The sequence below is a fragment of the Diceros bicornis genome, chromosome 17, assembly GCF_020826845.1.
Source record: "Diceros bicornis minor isolate mBicDic1 chromosome 17, mDicBic1.mat.cur, whole genome shotgun sequence".
NCBI classification, from domain to species: domain Eukaryota; kingdom Metazoa; phylum Chordata; class Mammalia; order Perissodactyla; family Rhinocerotidae; genus Diceros; species Diceros bicornis.
The window spans coordinates 54,844,191-54,859,094 of NC_080756.1; the positions used below are offsets into that span (position 1 = coordinate 54,844,191).

General features: G+C 53.9%; 2 protein-coding genes across 2 annotated transcripts; both read right to left on the reverse strand.

Annotated features, from left to right (window-relative positions):
* Positions 1 to 973: 973 nt before the first annotated feature.
* ENO2 (enolase 2) lies at positions 974 to 8,682 on the reverse strand. The gene is made up of 12 exons (XM_058558910.1): positions 8,599 to 8,682; positions 7,328 to 7,427; positions 6,771 to 6,866; positions 6,558 to 6,616; positions 6,162 to 6,231; positions 5,547 to 5,680; positions 5,100 to 5,322; positions 3,807 to 4,004; positions 2,784 to 2,985; positions 2,402 to 2,510; positions 2,197 to 2,255; positions 974 to 1,885 (listed from the first exon to the last, which is right to left on the reverse strand). The coding sequence occupies exons 2-12, from the start codon at positions 7,410 to 7,412 to the stop codon at positions 1,816 to 1,818; spliced, it is 1,305 nt and encodes a 434-aa protein (XP_058414893.1). The 5' UTR covers positions 7,413 to 7,427; positions 8,599 to 8,682; the 3' UTR covers positions 974 to 1,815.
* A 528-nt stretch (positions 8,683 to 9,210) lies between these two features.
* Positions 9,211 to 14,538, reverse strand: LRRC23 (leucine rich repeat containing 23). The gene is made up of 7 exons (XM_058558911.1): positions 14,346 to 14,538; positions 14,153 to 14,262; positions 13,459 to 13,712; positions 12,664 to 12,794; positions 11,861 to 11,997; positions 9,951 to 10,248; positions 9,211 to 9,360 (listed from the first exon to the last, which is right to left on the reverse strand). The coding sequence occupies exons 1-6, from the start codon at positions 14,469 to 14,471 to the stop codon at positions 9,978 to 9,980; spliced, it is 1,029 nt and encodes a 342-aa protein (XP_058414894.1). The 5' UTR covers positions 14,472 to 14,538; the 3' UTR covers positions 9,211 to 9,360; positions 9,951 to 9,977.
* Positions 14,539 to 14,904: the final 366 nt, after the last annotated feature.

Below are 14,904 nucleotides of genomic sequence, written 5' to 3' on the forward strand. Positions count from 1 at the left end.
CTGAAAATGGCTGAGGTTGTCAGCGACACAGAAAGAAGAGCAGAGAAATGGGTCCTGCCCGTACAGAACTGGAATCCTCTCCTAGTCCTGGCTGGGCAGAATGGCAGAGGGAGCCCAGGACCAGAACTGAGAGTAAAAACAGTGGAGGCCCACAGAGGGAACATCCTTGAAATGCCTCCCCCACCCCTCCCCTAGCTTGGGGAGCAGTATGGTGTCCTGCAGAACCCTGACTCCCTCTAGTGGTCACAGCTCCCCCACTGCAGCCTCTATGGCTGGGCTCTGCCCTGGTGTCGAAGCACTGTGAGGGGGTTTCTGGGGGGGGGGGGCGGTGTTCCTGGGTTCCCATCTCAATGCTGGGGTTCCACTGGAGCTGAAGAGTTGTAGTGGGTCTCCAGCCACACATGGCACGACCCAGCCAAGGGGGCCTGTTGGGCACTAGTTTACTGGAAGACTCAGTTCATCAGGCCCTCCTCTGTACACCCCACCCACCCCCACCCCCACACCTTCTTCCCTCCCCAGTTCCACATCTTGCACCGGATGATGCCCATGCAGTGCTGTTCCATCCCAGAAGCGGCCAGGATTGTTTGGGAGGGGCTGATATGGGAGCTGCTCGAGTCCACAGCTTTATCCCTTCTTTGGTCAATGCCCTTTGGGAATTTGAAAATACTTTGGACCCCTTTCCCCAAAAAATGCACATATACACAGAATGTTTGATACTTTTAAGAATTCTTGGACTCCAGATTAAGAATCTCTAATTCACCTGGGTCCTGGGACGAGGCTTGCTGCCGAGCAGGCAAGGCAACGTGGTCCCCATCTGGCCGGGGTAGGCAGTGCCATCATCCTGGCCATATTTGCTCGGTTTCTTCCTCTTATTCTGCCCTCCCCAGCTCTGCTATCCAGTTTCACCAGCTTCCCGGTGTTCCATCTTTCCTCCCTTCATATGGACTAGAGTAAGACTCCTCAGACACAATGATGCACTGTGATTCAGACTTTAATGGTGGTGCTCATTTCAGTGCCACAGAGGTGGTGGCATCTGTGGAACATGGCATGGGGGAGTGAGACATTGTTCTGGTGCAGCTGGAGGAAGAAGAGGGAAGCTAAGGCTGGGGAGAGAGTTATCGGGGAAGAGCCCCCAGGCACACAGCCCCACCTCTGGACTGAGCCAGGCTTCAGTTAAGGGTTGGCACACACAACGGAACTGACGTCAAGGCCCTTTTCTGTTACCTTTTCCAGTCCAGCAAGACCTCCCACCCCAGGCCATCTCAGAATCTACAGCCACATGAAATACAGACACATAGTCCCCTCTAGTCAGGCCAGTTTTTGGCCCTGGAGTTATGGGGAAATGATTAATTAATTAACAGGATGAATAAAAAATAAATAAATGAATAAATAATACACTAAAGTCTTAGGCCAGGCATGACCATGCAGCCGGCACTCCTCTCCACCTCAGCACTCTGCAGTTCCTGGTTCATATGCAACATGAAACCAGCACAAAGCAAAGGTGACATGTGGCCCCTCTCTAAACACCTCAGCAACCAACGCTGATGCTCCTGTCACAGACGCTGATCATTCTTCCATGGACCCCCTTATAATCCTCAGTCTCACGGCCAGTTTTTGAGGAGAGAGAATAGAAAGGAAGGAGAAGTGGAGAGTGTGGAACCCAGATAGGGGAGAGCAGAGACAGCAGGGGCCAGACAAGCCAAGGAGCAGCGCAGCAGGTCAGCCGGGGTGTCTGGGGTGAAATACCACAGAGCAGGACAGGAAGCAATTCCAGGAGGACGGAGCAGGGTTCCAGGCTCCGGGTAAGCAGTGGGATCACAGCACGCTGGGGTTGCGGAAATTATGTCCGGCAAAGCGAGCTTCATCCCCCAGCTCTTCTTCAATTCTGAGAGAGATGAGCCAGAAAGGAAACGTCAGGGAAGCAGGAGGATCCAGGTCTCTTTCCAGGAGGCTCCCAGCCCCCAAGGCCCTCACTCCACCTGCTCCTGTGTCCTAGCGCAAGCGTGAGCATTCCCTGGCTTTCCCATGTAACCTGTGGGATCCATCAGTCATGCTATTAGTAAACTCATCTTTCAAAAACAAATATTTTCTGGATATCTACTGTTCTCCAGGCCCTGGACACTGGAGATGGAACAGTGGGCAAACAGACCTGTTAACCATCTGGGCCCTGGGCTCCCATTCCCCAGGTTCCCTCACCTCATGAGCTGGTTGTACTTAGCCAGACGCTCAGAACGGCACGGGGCGCCAGTCTTGATCTGAAACATCCCAAAAGATAAGCAGCTCAGTGGCTGCCCCTTCATTCCTTGAAAGGACACTTATACTCCCTTAAAATTCCCCTGACACCCTCAAACACCTAGAAGGAGAGACCCACCAATTCCACAAAGATCTCCCTTGCACTTACTTGGCCTGTGCACAGCCCCACCACCAGGTCAGCGATGAATGTGTCCTCAGTCTCTCCTGAGCGATGACTCACCATGACTCCCCAGCCATTCTCCTGGGCCAGCTTGCACCTGTATCCATACACCAGCACTGACCCCCCAGCTCCTCACACTGGGCACTCTCTTCCCAGCCCCAAGATTGGGTCTATGTCAAGAAACATCTGGAGGAAAGCTGTCTGGGAGTGGAGCAGAGAATTGGGTGGAGGAAGCAGAACTAAGAGAGCTATGAAGGGGACTCCAGGCTCCCTGCTCTCTTCACATCTGTGGGCAGGATTAGGCTGGGAGCACTTCCAGGAGGGGTTCTGTAGAAACGGGCTGAGTAGGAGAGGGCCAGGAGGCACTCACGCTTGGATGGCTTCTGTGACCGAACCAATCTGGTTGACCTTGAGCAGCAGACAGTTGCAGGCCTTTTCCTCCACTGCCCGCTCGATACGCTTTGGGTTGGTCACTGTCAGGTCATCACCCACGATCTGGATCCCTACATTGGCTGTGAACTTCGACCAGGCAGCCCAATCATCCTGGTCAAACGGGTCCTCGATGGAGACCACTGCAGGGAGAGCAGTAAGGGGGCTGTTGATCCTCCCAGGGTCTGTGCAACAGGCAGGAACACCCCCCTTTGATTCCCTGAAATGGACAGATCCCCTGGCTAACTGAGCCTGCTCATTCTTGCTTCTCCCTGCCCCCCAAAAATAAGCCTGCCATAACTGATTCTTATCTTGATTCTTTCATAAAACTTTTTTTCAAAAAAAAAGTGTTCAGAACCTTTCTCACAACCTATCTTTGCATTTCCCTATTTTCACTACCAGGAAGCTCTTCCTCATTACTAATCAAAATTCTTCATTCTGCAATTTATGTCTACTTTTTCTTGCTCTTCTGTCTCAGGAAGATGAAAACCAACTGCCTACATCCAGGGGTAAAAGCCCTCGTTAGACTTCAAGAGAGTAATTCAGTCCTCCTCGGCCTTCTGTTCTATTCACACATCATTTCCAGCTCTATTCAGCATCCATAATTTTATAAATCAAAAATACTGCAATGTGCTAATTCCCTGCTAGGTCCATGTCACCCTCTCACCATCCATAGTTCCTTCCAAAGCCTTCCCCATGACCCCAGTAGCTTCAGAGCCTCTGACTTTAATCAGGACCCGAGGCAGATGCAACAGATTCATCACAGGAACCTGCACACGTACACGACATTCGAAGCCCAGGCTCTGCAGGAGGCTCCTTCATCCCATCCCTGTTTCTCATGTTCTTCTTAGGACCCTCCACCCGACACCTGAGTCAGCACCCCATAAAGTCCAGAGTTGCCCCAACACATCCCTGCCTGCCCCCGACACTCCCCCTGCCCTCTCTCCACACCCCTTGCTCTCACCAGGATAGTCCCTGACAAAGTCCTGGTAGAGGGCTCCTAGCTGGTCCCCAGTGATGTATCGGGAAGGATCAGCGGGAGACTTGAAGTCCAAGTCATATTTGCCATCACGATAAAACTCTGAGGCAGCGACATCCATGCCAATGACGATCTTTTCCGTGTAGCCAGCCTTGTCGATGGCTTCCTTCACCAGTTCCAAGGCTGGGGATGGAATATAGTGAGATTATCAGCAGGAAGGGTGGGCAAGGAGGAATGAGGGAAAGAAAGAAAGTCAGAGCAGAGGTGGAGGACTTGCTGGGGAGAAGTCTGGCTAAGGTTGTTGGTGGGGTTATCCCCAGGTCTGGGAAGAGCAAGCCTTCTTCCAGGAAGGCAGAGGAATGGAATTCTGATAATAATATATATTTTTTTAATAGCTCTCATTTATTGAGGGCTAACTGTGTCACCCAACCACTTTACATATACAGTCACGCACCGTATAACAAAGTTTTGGTCAAAAACAGACCGCATACACAACGGTGGTCCCATAAGATTAGTACCTTATAGCTGAGGTGTGTAGTAGGCAATACCATCTAGGTTTATGTAAATACACACTATGATGTTCGCACAACAACGAAATCACCCAACTACTCATTTCTCAGAACGTGTCTCGTCATTAAGTGACACATGACTGTATGATCTCATTTAATCCTCACAACGATGCTATGAAGTAGATACTGTACTATTCCCATTTTCCAGATAACAAAGACCAAGCATTGAGAAGGTAAGTAAGAAAGATCACCAGCCAGTAACACTTCAAGTCAAGGTTCAATCTAAGCAATTTGGCCTCAGAACCTTAACTTTTAACCACTACCTGTATTGTTTCTATTCACTACGCAGTTTCTCCCAGCACAGAGAAAAATTAGAGATCCTAGAGGCCTAAGAAGTTGGGGTGGGAATGGGATAGCTTTGGAATGGATTCCCTGGAGTTTGGCAAATCTCATCAAACTGAGAATCCTACGGAGTAAATGCCGGGATGGATCCCACAGATCACCTGGACCACATCCCAGCATCGCGAGGGGCTCCAGTGAGAACTGACAGTTGCTAACAGATCTCGTTGGGCAGGTGAAGACTGTCCTCCTGGGCCTACTTGTGAATTTGGCAGTCCCTCTGCAACCCACTCCAAGTACTGGTACCTCTTGGAGTTAGCTCAAGGATCCTCTACCCACACTCCTTAGGACTTAGTGAAGTGTGTGGCCCTTACTGATGCCCCAGGATGGAGTGAGACTTAAGAGTTGGGAATGGGGCTCCTGGCCTCACCTTCACTGTTCTCCAGGATATTGGGGGCAAAGCCACCTTCATCTCCCACATTGGTGGCATCCTTGCCATACTTGTCCTTGATGACCCCCTTGAGTGTGTGGTAAACCTCTGCCCCGAGTCGCATGGCATCCCGAAAGTTCTCGGCGCCCACTGGGAGGATCATAAATTCCTGCATGGCCAGCTTGTTCCCAGCATGAGAGCCACCATTGATCACGTTGAAGGCCTGGGAGTCACAGGACAGAAAAGTCACAGAGCATTTCCCTTTCCGCCCCTGGGAGTGTTAACCCAAATCCCAAACATGCCCCAGCTTCCTAGACTCAGGGTCTCATGTCCCCATCCTTTCTCTTTAGCTGTCCCAATTCACTTTCCTCCCATCAACCTCACAAGGTTTCATGCTCCCCCCCCCCACCCCTGGGAGGGGCACAGGCATGGCGCAGGCAGGCTCACCGGCACAGGCAGGATGAGGTCTGAGTTCCCGGCCAGCTGAGCAATGTGGCGATATAGGGGCAATTCCCGCTCTGCTGCCCCTGCCTTACACACGGCCAGGGACACACCCAGGATGGCATTGGCCCCAAACTTGGCTGGGGGATTACAGAGGAAGGCACTGAGCAAAAATGTCGCCTTCCCCTTCTAGCCCTTGCCTCCACCTATACTCCCGAAAAGGAGCCAGTAAAGGAGACCCTCTCCTCCCTCTCCACTCCTGCGACATCTCATCCATCCTCTCCCGAAAACAGCAGGGAAGGGGGATAGGGAGAGAGGAGGTGACTGGAAAGGGTAGAGAGCTGCAAGTATTTCTAAACATCCCTGAGGCCATAGACTATCTCATGCCAACTCCCCACTCTTTATGCTGCACAGAAGTTCTTCCTTCTGTCTCATGTCACTCCCTCCCACTGCGGTTAAACGCATCTTCTCTTGCTCTGGCTTTGGGAGGGGGATGGAAGAAGGGCTAGTCCTCTGACAGTCCTTCCTAAGGAAGCCCCCACAGCACTGGCCCCTTCAGTTCTCTCTGCTCCACACGTCCCCAGCCTCATACCGCCCCGCTTTCTCCTGGTCCCTGCTTACATTTGTTCTCAGTCCCATCCAACTCCAACATCAGGTGGTCCAGCTTCTCCTGCTCCACCACAGAGAGACCCTGTGGGCAGAGCCGCCATCACCCAGGGCCAGGACGGAGGCTGGACCCTAAGACAGAGCCTGCCCCCCTCCACACACAGGATCCCATCCAGCCAGGGTCCAGCCAGTTTCCTGTGACAGCAGCCTGTCTGGATTAGGGGACGTGAACCAACGCCCCCACCCCCACCCCCCAGAGCAGGGGGCAGTAAGGAGTCTTCATCCCCACCCTTCCCTTGATAACCATTATTCCCAAGAGGTGGGCCTTTCTCCCTCTTCTTCCTCCTCCCCTAATCCAGGATTCCTTCCAGGATCCTGGTCCTACGACCCCCAGCAAAGAGCAGGCCTCACTGAGCTGATGAGGGCCGGTGCAATGGTGGTGTTGATGTGGTCCACTGCCTTCAGGACACCTGGGGAGAGGCAGAGAGGCCAGACTGGGTCAGGCCAGGAGGGGCCAGAAGGGAAAAGGATAGGAAGGCATGCAGGAAGAAGGCTGGGGACTGGTGTGAGGCAGGAATATAAAGCTGAGGGGTGGGAGAGCCTGGAAAAGAGAAAGGGCCCCACCTTTGCCTAAGTAACGCTGTTTGTCCCCATCCCTCAGCTCCAGGGCCTCATAGATCCCCGTGGAGGCTCCACTGGGCACCGCAGCCCGGAAGAGACCTGGAAGAGAAACATGGAATAAGAAGGGAGAGAGAAGGACACCACAGGGACCAGGTGGTGTCCTTTCAGCCTTCCAGCTCTAAACTCCTGCCTGCCACCTCCAATCCTCTCCCCACACTGCTCCCTCATACACATACACACACACACAAGGAGGCAGATGCACAGTGCCTCCTCATCTGCCCCACTGAGGTCCCACATGCACAAGTAGGAACCCACAGAAATGAAGCTCCGCAGGCCGCACACACATGCACACACAGACAGGTGCGCACACAGACGTGCAGAGGTAGGGCATGGCTCAGACACTAAACCAGAAAGGAGAGCTGCCTATCCCAGCTCCCCTGGACAAGGAGGATCCAGCCCCCACAATGCAGGCTTGTGAGCCTGGCCCAGCACCCCATTGCCACAGGGAACCAAGCATGGCGGCTGTGCGAAGGCCCATGCCCCCCTGCCCTGCCGATTACCTTTGGCAGTGTAGAGATCCACCTCCACCGTGGGATTCCCACGGGAGTCCAGGATCTCCCGGGCCCAGATCTTCTCTATGGACATGATGGCTGGGACTTCCTTGGGTGGAAAGGAAGGAAGGAGAAAGATAAGAGGCTTAGAAGGGTGGAGCCTGAGATCAGTGGGAGGGGCCAGAGGCTGGGAGGGATGGGAAAGAGGTTACTGCAGTGGGTGGGGGGTGGGGAGGAGCTGGCTGCAGTTTTCGGCTGTCGAAGGGATCCCCCCCCCCCCGCCCGCCATGGGAAAAGGGGAAGGTCACTGCAGTGAGGAAGGGGAGGTCACTGCAGTGGGGGGCGGGGTAAGATCAAACGACGAGACTGGAAGACACCGCAGTGAGGAGGGGAGCGGCACGGCAGTGGTCCCCTCAGCCCCTCAGCAGCTTTGGCAGCCGGCTGGTGGGGTTCCCCTAGATCGCTTCAGAGCAGAATGGCTGCCAGGCTTGCATTTCTCCTTGGAGCCAAGAAGAGGATGGGTTGTCTGGGCAGCCGGGGCCTCTCCTCCAGAGACCCCATCCCACCCCAACTTAACACCCCAGCCACCACTCCGGGGTCCCAGTCTCTTTCCCAAACCCACGTCCCTCCTCTTCCCGAGAGATGTACAGTAGAGAAGTCTGGGGAGAGGGTCCTCGGGAAGGCCATCAGTCCCTGGGGGTTGCACTGCGGACGGAGGAGGAGGAGGAGAGACCCGGGGGCAGAGGCGATGCTGGGCCCTTTCTCTCCCTGCCCCTAGACCAATTCTCCCCTCCTCCCATCCCTCCCTCGTGCACAGAAAGAGGCAATGCAAAAGAAGAGGGGCGAGGTGGGGGCGGAGTGGGAGAGAGGAGTCTAGAGGAAGTCTGGGGATGCTGAGGTGGAGTGAGAGAAGACATTTCCCCAGGTGCAAAGCCAAGGGACGTGCCAGGATAAAAATGCACAGCCCGGGGAGACCCCAAACTTAACAGCGACAGAACCGGAGGCGAAGAAGGGCGTGGGGAGAGGGACAGGTAAAGGTGGAGAAAGGCGCAGTTAAAAAGAAGCAGGTGCGGAGAGGCCTGGCGCCCAAATGAGGAGGGGTCGACGGCCAGAAACCGAGAGGAGCGACCCCAGAAGGCTGGAGAAGGAGGGTGCCCGGGGGATGGAGCAGGTGCGCAGCGCCACGGGGCGAGAGATGCGCGCAGACCAGGGGAGAGGGACGGGGGGCACGGCGGAAGGGAGGGGGCTGGAGAGGCGCGGGGGTCTGGTTGGGGCTTCACCTTGGGGCTGCGACTCAGCTGGTGACGGTGGCGGTGGCGGTGGCAGTGCTAGTGGTGCCGGCGGCGGCGGCGCAGAGAGAGCGGGAGTGGCAGCGGTGGCGGCTGCGGCTCCCGGGCGGCAGGCGGGGGACGGGCGGGGGGAGGCGCCGATAGGGCCGAGCGGGCGCATGTGACCCGGAGCCCCCGATGAGTCAGGAGCCGCCGGCGGAGGCGCACGTAGAAGCGCGGGTAGGGGACCGATGGGAGTGAGATGGAGGAGGGATCGGGGGAGAGCGATGGGGGAGGGGCTGGGGGCGACCCAGGACCTGGCCCCCAGCGCCCACGCGCGCTCATACCCACGCCCCGACCCCCTCGAAAGTAAGAGGCACAGCCTCACACTGGTAATCATCCAATGAAGCCCACGACAAACTCGGTCTCACAAACCTGGTCAGACACAAGAGTATCAAAATGTCTCTTTATTAGAACATGGAACTGTTCCTAACCCCCCAGCCCGCCTCTGCAGCTCCTCTGCAGCCAACTCGACAAGCATCCCCTCAGCTCTTCCAGGCCTGTCTCTCAGACCTGCCGGAGGGCTGCCCACGGCCTAGGCTCCAGGCAGAGCTCAAGCCCACCCACAGGACTGCCCAGGTGCCCTTCACAGAGTCTGGGCGGCAGGCTGTGATGAATTCCCAGGTCTGGGGAAAGAGAAGGCATCCTCTGTAAATGTGGTGGCCCCCCTGACTGGGAGCCTTCTCAGGTCCTGGGGCCAGTGTCTTTGATCTCCTGGAGAAAGAGGACAGAAGTCAAGCCTCTGGGCTCTACTGCATTCCCACTGCTGCCTCTGCCCCATGTGAAGTGCCCAGCTGCCACACTTCCCTGGGCTCCTCTCCTCAGTCTTTCTGCCTCACCCTGCCCTCCTTTCTTGCCCCCACCCCTGAGTCCTATTATTTTTAGCTTCAGATTTTTAGTGCAGGATCTTCTCCTTCCTTCTCGCCTAGGCCCAGCTGCATTCCTTATATACCACCACCAACCTCCCTCCCCCATCCACCAGCATGCCCCAGACCCGTCCTTTCCAGCTGATCCTCACTCCATATCAGGTGTGGCTGTCTACTGCACACCCACATCTCTGCCTGCCACCCCAAGTCTTTTCACTTACTCTTCTGGCCTCCTGATGTATCTCCTAAGCCTTTTCTCAATTCCTCCCAGGCCCTTCTGGTTCCTTCTGAGACACCCCCTGACTCCTAACCGTGGTCTCTCCAAGGGTTCTCCTTCCCTTATCCCTTCCTCACCCACCTCCTCCTATAGCAAGTTCTCTTTCCCCTATATGCCAGGCCCTTGTCCCTCTCTTCCTGCCTTCCTGCCGGCTTCCTTACTATCCTTGGAGGCTAGAACAACTGCTGCTACATCGGTTGGTCCAGTTCCAAGTCATGCTCAGGCTCAGCCTCCTGCTCCTGTTCCTCCTTCATCCTCTGACGGATCTCATCAGCTTCAACCCGTTCCTCCTCCTCAAAGAAGTCCTTGTCCAGGCGTTCGAGGTGTGCCATCTGCACCAGGGCCTCCTGGCGGTAGTCGTTCTTATCTGTACATGGGTTGTCCAGCAGCACCAAGGCTCGAAGCTTGGGCAGGTCCCGAAGCTTGGCTAGTTCCCTCAGGTCGGTCAGCATGTTGCCCCTGCCGGTGCGGTCAGAAGGTCAGAAGGGATTCACCGGGGAATAATGGGCTTTGGAACCCAGCTGCCAGGAATGAGGCCTCTGGGAGAACCTCCCACTGGGCTCCGGTTTCCCTGGAAACACAGCCTCTGTGGACTGGCCTGCCAAGCACTGCCAGATTTGCTGCAGAGGTGCTGTCCCACCCTACTCCTGTCCTGCTTCTGCCCTTCAAGGAATCCCTAAGTGCCATATTCTATTCTGTAACGTGTCTTATTTATCCTTTTGGAACAGCAAAGCTAGGTCACACGTCTGTTCTTGTAGTTGTGGGAGAGGGGCTAAATCTCCCTTGCAGGGACAGACTTCTGTGTCACCTAATCAGAGGGTAGAAAGGAGGACTCAGGCCAGTGGAGAAGGAACTGTGATCTAAGCCCATGGAGGTGGGTGCTATGCTAGTGCTCCCCACAGGAAGGAACCTAGAGCTAGGGATGGGTCAGAGCTTCCCTGCCAGAAGGACAAGCTTCATGTCCTAATGCGCCTCATTGTACAGTACTGTTTATTTTCATGTTCTTGTCTCACGGCTTGAGGAAATCAGGTTTAGATGTTTCAGCCTTATCTCAGTGGAGGTGTTCAACCTCATGCAGTGTTTCTCATGGGAGTGCTGCATGCACTTGGTGCTGGACCATCCTGTGCTTTGAAGGAGGTTTAGTATCTCTGGCCCCAGAGGCACCTCTGAGTCATTGAGACAACCCCTCCCCTCTACACTTACTTCCAAACAACCCCAGTTAACAGCCACTGAGGAAGGTCTATCCTCCCTGTCTAGACCATTGACAGGAAAACAGCACCTCCCCCCACCCTACCAGACCAATGTGGCAGAGCTAATTAGCAAGAGCTTGTTCCAGGAGTCAGGGCAGGAATTGGGGCTTCAAAGGGCAACCACCTTTCCCAACTTGCAGATTCTCTTTCTGCTGGCAGCCTGGAGGATCTGGCCTTGTTGACTAAGGAGGCAGCTTCCTTACATCTTTGCTTAAGGAACACATAAAAAAATCCTCCAGCTGACAAGAGATACTGAAAGAGATACCGAAAGAAATGGCTCCTGATCCCCAGTGCCTTTCTATCTAGAGATTTTCTTTCAAATACTCTTCTCTCTCAAATCTGAGCACATCCTGGGTTTTATACCAGTAAGTGTTTTGTATCATCTCTTACAGGTGGGGCTCAGGAGAAGAGAGGCAGGAAATGGGAAGGGGAATTGGGACCCAGGAGATGGAGAAGGGCAGTGGAAACTTATATGGGATAGGGCCAAGAACAGAGAGTTGGAGCCAGACTGTGAGTCCCTTGAGAACTGGGACCATCTCTGATTCCTTTAAATGTTCCCAAAACACAGCACCAGGCCTGATACATAGCACATCCTCCATAACTGTGGAGTGAATGAATAAGGATTCAGGAGTCGCAGGTGTAAAGGTCTTAGTGTTGCAATTAGAACTGAATGTAAAAGAAAGGAAGAGGGAGGATCAGGATGGAGGATGAGGATCTAGGAGTGGGCGTGGACTGAGGGATTGGGGGCAGGGAGGAACACAGGGTCAAAAGCTTCTCCTGGTCAGGGTAGGGGCAAGGTGGGGCCTGGAGGGGGTGCATACCTCAGGTTGAGGTACTGCAGTGATTTCATTTCCTTGGAGAAGCCACTCAGAGTTTCAATCTGGTTGTCTCGAAGATGCAAGGTAGTGAGATTGGTAAGGTTCTCCAAGCCTTCCACCTTCTTCAGCATGTTCTGGGCCTAGACTCCAGGATACAGGAGATAGATTAGGAAAGGGGGGCCTGGATATGGAAGGAAGAGAAGTCAGAAAGAGATGCAGCAAAAGAGGAAATCTAAGAACTAGGGAGGGAGCGGTGCAGGAGGGGAGCAAGGTGGGTAGAGATTGGTGTAGAGAGTAAAGAAGTCCAGGAGAAGCTTCCAGCTCAGAGAGTGGTCAGCAGTAACCCCCTACTGCTCATCCCCCCAAAGCCACATCTGATTATGGAGGAGATGCTTCAACCTACCCCCGGGCCCAAGAGCCCCCACTGCTCTGTTGAGGAGAAATGGCTTCAGCACCATTCAGGAATGAAGAAGCTCAGGAGTCTAAAAGACTAAACATTTAAGTGGCCTCCTCAGCCTGAGGTCTGTACCTCAGTTATGGCACATTATGCTGCTACCTGTATCAAAGCAAGCCGTTTCCGCATTGTCCACACCTTATGTATTATCAGCCCTGCTAGGTGGTAAGCACATTGTATGTTTTAACTTTGCATCCCTACAGCACCTGGCACCAGGTAAGGGCTCAACAAATGATACCAATTATCACTATGATGATGAGGTTAGTAGCTGAGCTACTAGAAGCCAGGCATCCTGGCCCCCAGGACAGTGCCCTCTTTCCTGCACCAACCACCTTCTGACCCTGTGAGCTACCAGGAAGAGGTTCTTCAGCTTAGGAAGGTTGATTCCCAGGGTGCTGTCCAACTGGTTCCCCCGAAGCTCCAGTGTGTGCAGGCTGATCAGCTTTTGAGGGTCCAGACCTGTCACCATGTGGATGCGGTTTCCTGAGGAGCAGGAGGGTGTCAAGAGCTCAAAGCGCCACTCCGAATGTTCAGCAGTACAGCCTGAACTTTGGGAGACTCTGCATCATCCTCTCCCTCTAATGCCAGGTGGATATGAGGAGGGACAGCTCCAGACTTAACACTTTCGGGGCCCTGGGGCAAGTGGTCTGGTAGTCCAAGGGGCTGATGGACACCTCCCCCTAAGCCTTTGAGGAGTGAGTGAAGAGTGACCAGTAATCCACATGGCTACCTCCCTTTCCTCTGTCAAGTCTTTGCTCAAATGTCAGCTTCTCAATGATGCTTGTCCTGACCAACCTGTTTGAAATTGCCACCTGTGCCCCCCAATTCCCTTTACCCTGATCTATTTTTTCCAAAGCATATATCTCCTTTTAACATACTATATAATTTACTTATTTATTGTGTTCATCAATAATTGTCTGTCTCCCCTGACTAGAATGTAAGCTACATGAGAATGGGGATTTTCTTTGTTTTGTTCACTGTTCTATCTCCAGCACATAGAACTGTCATAATGAATTATAATGAATCTCTGAATGAATGAATGAATGAGTGCAGATTGCTATGTGGCAAAGCCAAGGACCACACTGCCCACTTCTGTTGGCCCCAGGCTAGGAAGGAACGAATCTTGTGTAGCCATCCTAAGGCCCACCTTTGAGATCCAGGCTGCTGAGACGAGGATGAGAGATGCCCTCAGTGTCAGTGATCTGGTTATAGGCAAAACTGGCAATCTGCAGGTAGGGCAGCTCGTTCAGCCGGGCACTCCGCAGCCGGTTGCCATCAGCCTTGAGCCAGAGCAGGTGGGTGAGGTAATTGAGTGGGGACAAGTCTGTCAGGTGGTTCTCAGAAACATCCACATAGCGCACATGGATGTAGGAACGCAGCAAGTAGATGTCTGTCAGATCTCTAGGAGATGGCAGAGGCCAGGGTTAGGGTTAAAAATCCAGCAAGGACTGGCAGGGATGCTAAAGCAGAGGCAATAAGGAGATGGCTTATAACAGGGAGAAGAATAGGTGACAGATGGGAGGAGTGAGGAGGGGAAGGTAGGTGGGTTCCTAACAATAGACAGGGACCTTGTGTCTGTGAAGGGCTGAGAACCAACACTCCAAAGGACAAGTGTGGGAGTCCAGTAGGAATCCCCCAACATACCCTCACAGCCTCCAATTCCCAGGCCAGTTCTGACACAGCAAGTCACAGGGCTCCTGAAAAGTAAATTCTATCCTTCTGTCCCCACTGGCCCGGGAGGAGCGAGATCCAAACCCTCAGCTGAAACACCCAGAAATGAGAGTGAGAAAGGAGACCGGGCTCTACAACCTCAGTCCTCTTCTGGTCCCCCATAAACACACCTCTCTTTAAGCTCCAGCTTGACATAAGCATGAGCCAGTCCATTGCCTGTCTTACACAGCAGAGAAAGCCCTTCCTCCATCATGTCCTCCGTGAGGGGAGTGGGCATCCACTGCAGGAGGAAATGGAGTCAGGCATCCCTTTCCAGCCCAACCCCATCCCTTAGCCCTAGGACCCCTGTTTCTATGCGCTCACTTCCTCAGTGAAGTCTTCTCCCTCTTTCCTGTAGTCCTCCCACTCCTCTGTCTCCTTCTCATCGTCTTCCTTTTCCAGATCATCCTCGTCTGGCTCAAAGGCTTCCAGATCATCTTCATCTGACATCTTTCTTCCTTGCTGAAGGCTCTGGAATCAGATCAAGCAAGGTCCTCGTCCTGAGAAAGAAAGTCTCCTCAGCGTCTTCCATTCCTCAGCTCCCTCACCTTGGTTGACCAGGTACCCCTCCCATCACCCCATCACCCCTGACCTCCTCCTGACTATGCTTCTTTCCTCATCCCTGTGAACATCTCTTTTTGACTCCCAACCTCCACTTCATACTTCCCACCAAGGAGCCTTCTCCTTTCAGGATGCCTCCCCAGACCCCTGAGACTTTTCCTGCCCTTCACAGTGGCTCCAACTCGCCTCTAGCAGCTCCGTGGTCTCCCTGCTTCCTGGACTCTTCTCTCCTCAGTTCTTCCCACCTCCTCCTTAAACCACGTTCTCCTTCAATCTCTCCTACCGATCCCTACACTCCCCTCCCCTTGCATCCTTAACCCCT

Bases quoted from the DNA above. Each gene is read 5' to 3' on its own strand.
- ENO2 (XM_058558910.1), bottom strand. From the start codon at position 7,412: ATGTCCATAGAGAAGATCTGGGCCCGGGAGATCCTGGACTCCCGTGGG. The intron at 4,005-5,099 runs GTGAGGCCAGGA...TTCCATCCCCAG, and splicing joins TATCCTGGAGAACAGTGAAG to CCTTGGAACTGGTGAAGGAA. The intron at 1,886-2,196 runs GTGAGGGAACCT...CATCTCTCTCAG, and splicing joins AAGTACAACCAGCTCATGAG to AATTGAAGAAGAGCTGGGGG.
- LRRC23 (XM_058558911.1), bottom strand. From the start codon at position 14,471: ATGTCAGATGAAGATGATCTGGAAGCCTTTGAGCCAGACGAGGATGAT. The intron at 13,713-14,152 runs GTGTGTTTATGG...GCCATCTCCTAG, and splicing joins AAGCTGGAGCTTAAAGAGAG to AGATCTGACAGACATCTACT. The intron at 10,249-11,860 runs GTATGCACCCCC...CCGCACCGGCAG, and splicing joins CTGCAGTACCTCAACCTGAG to GGGCAACATGCTGACCGACC.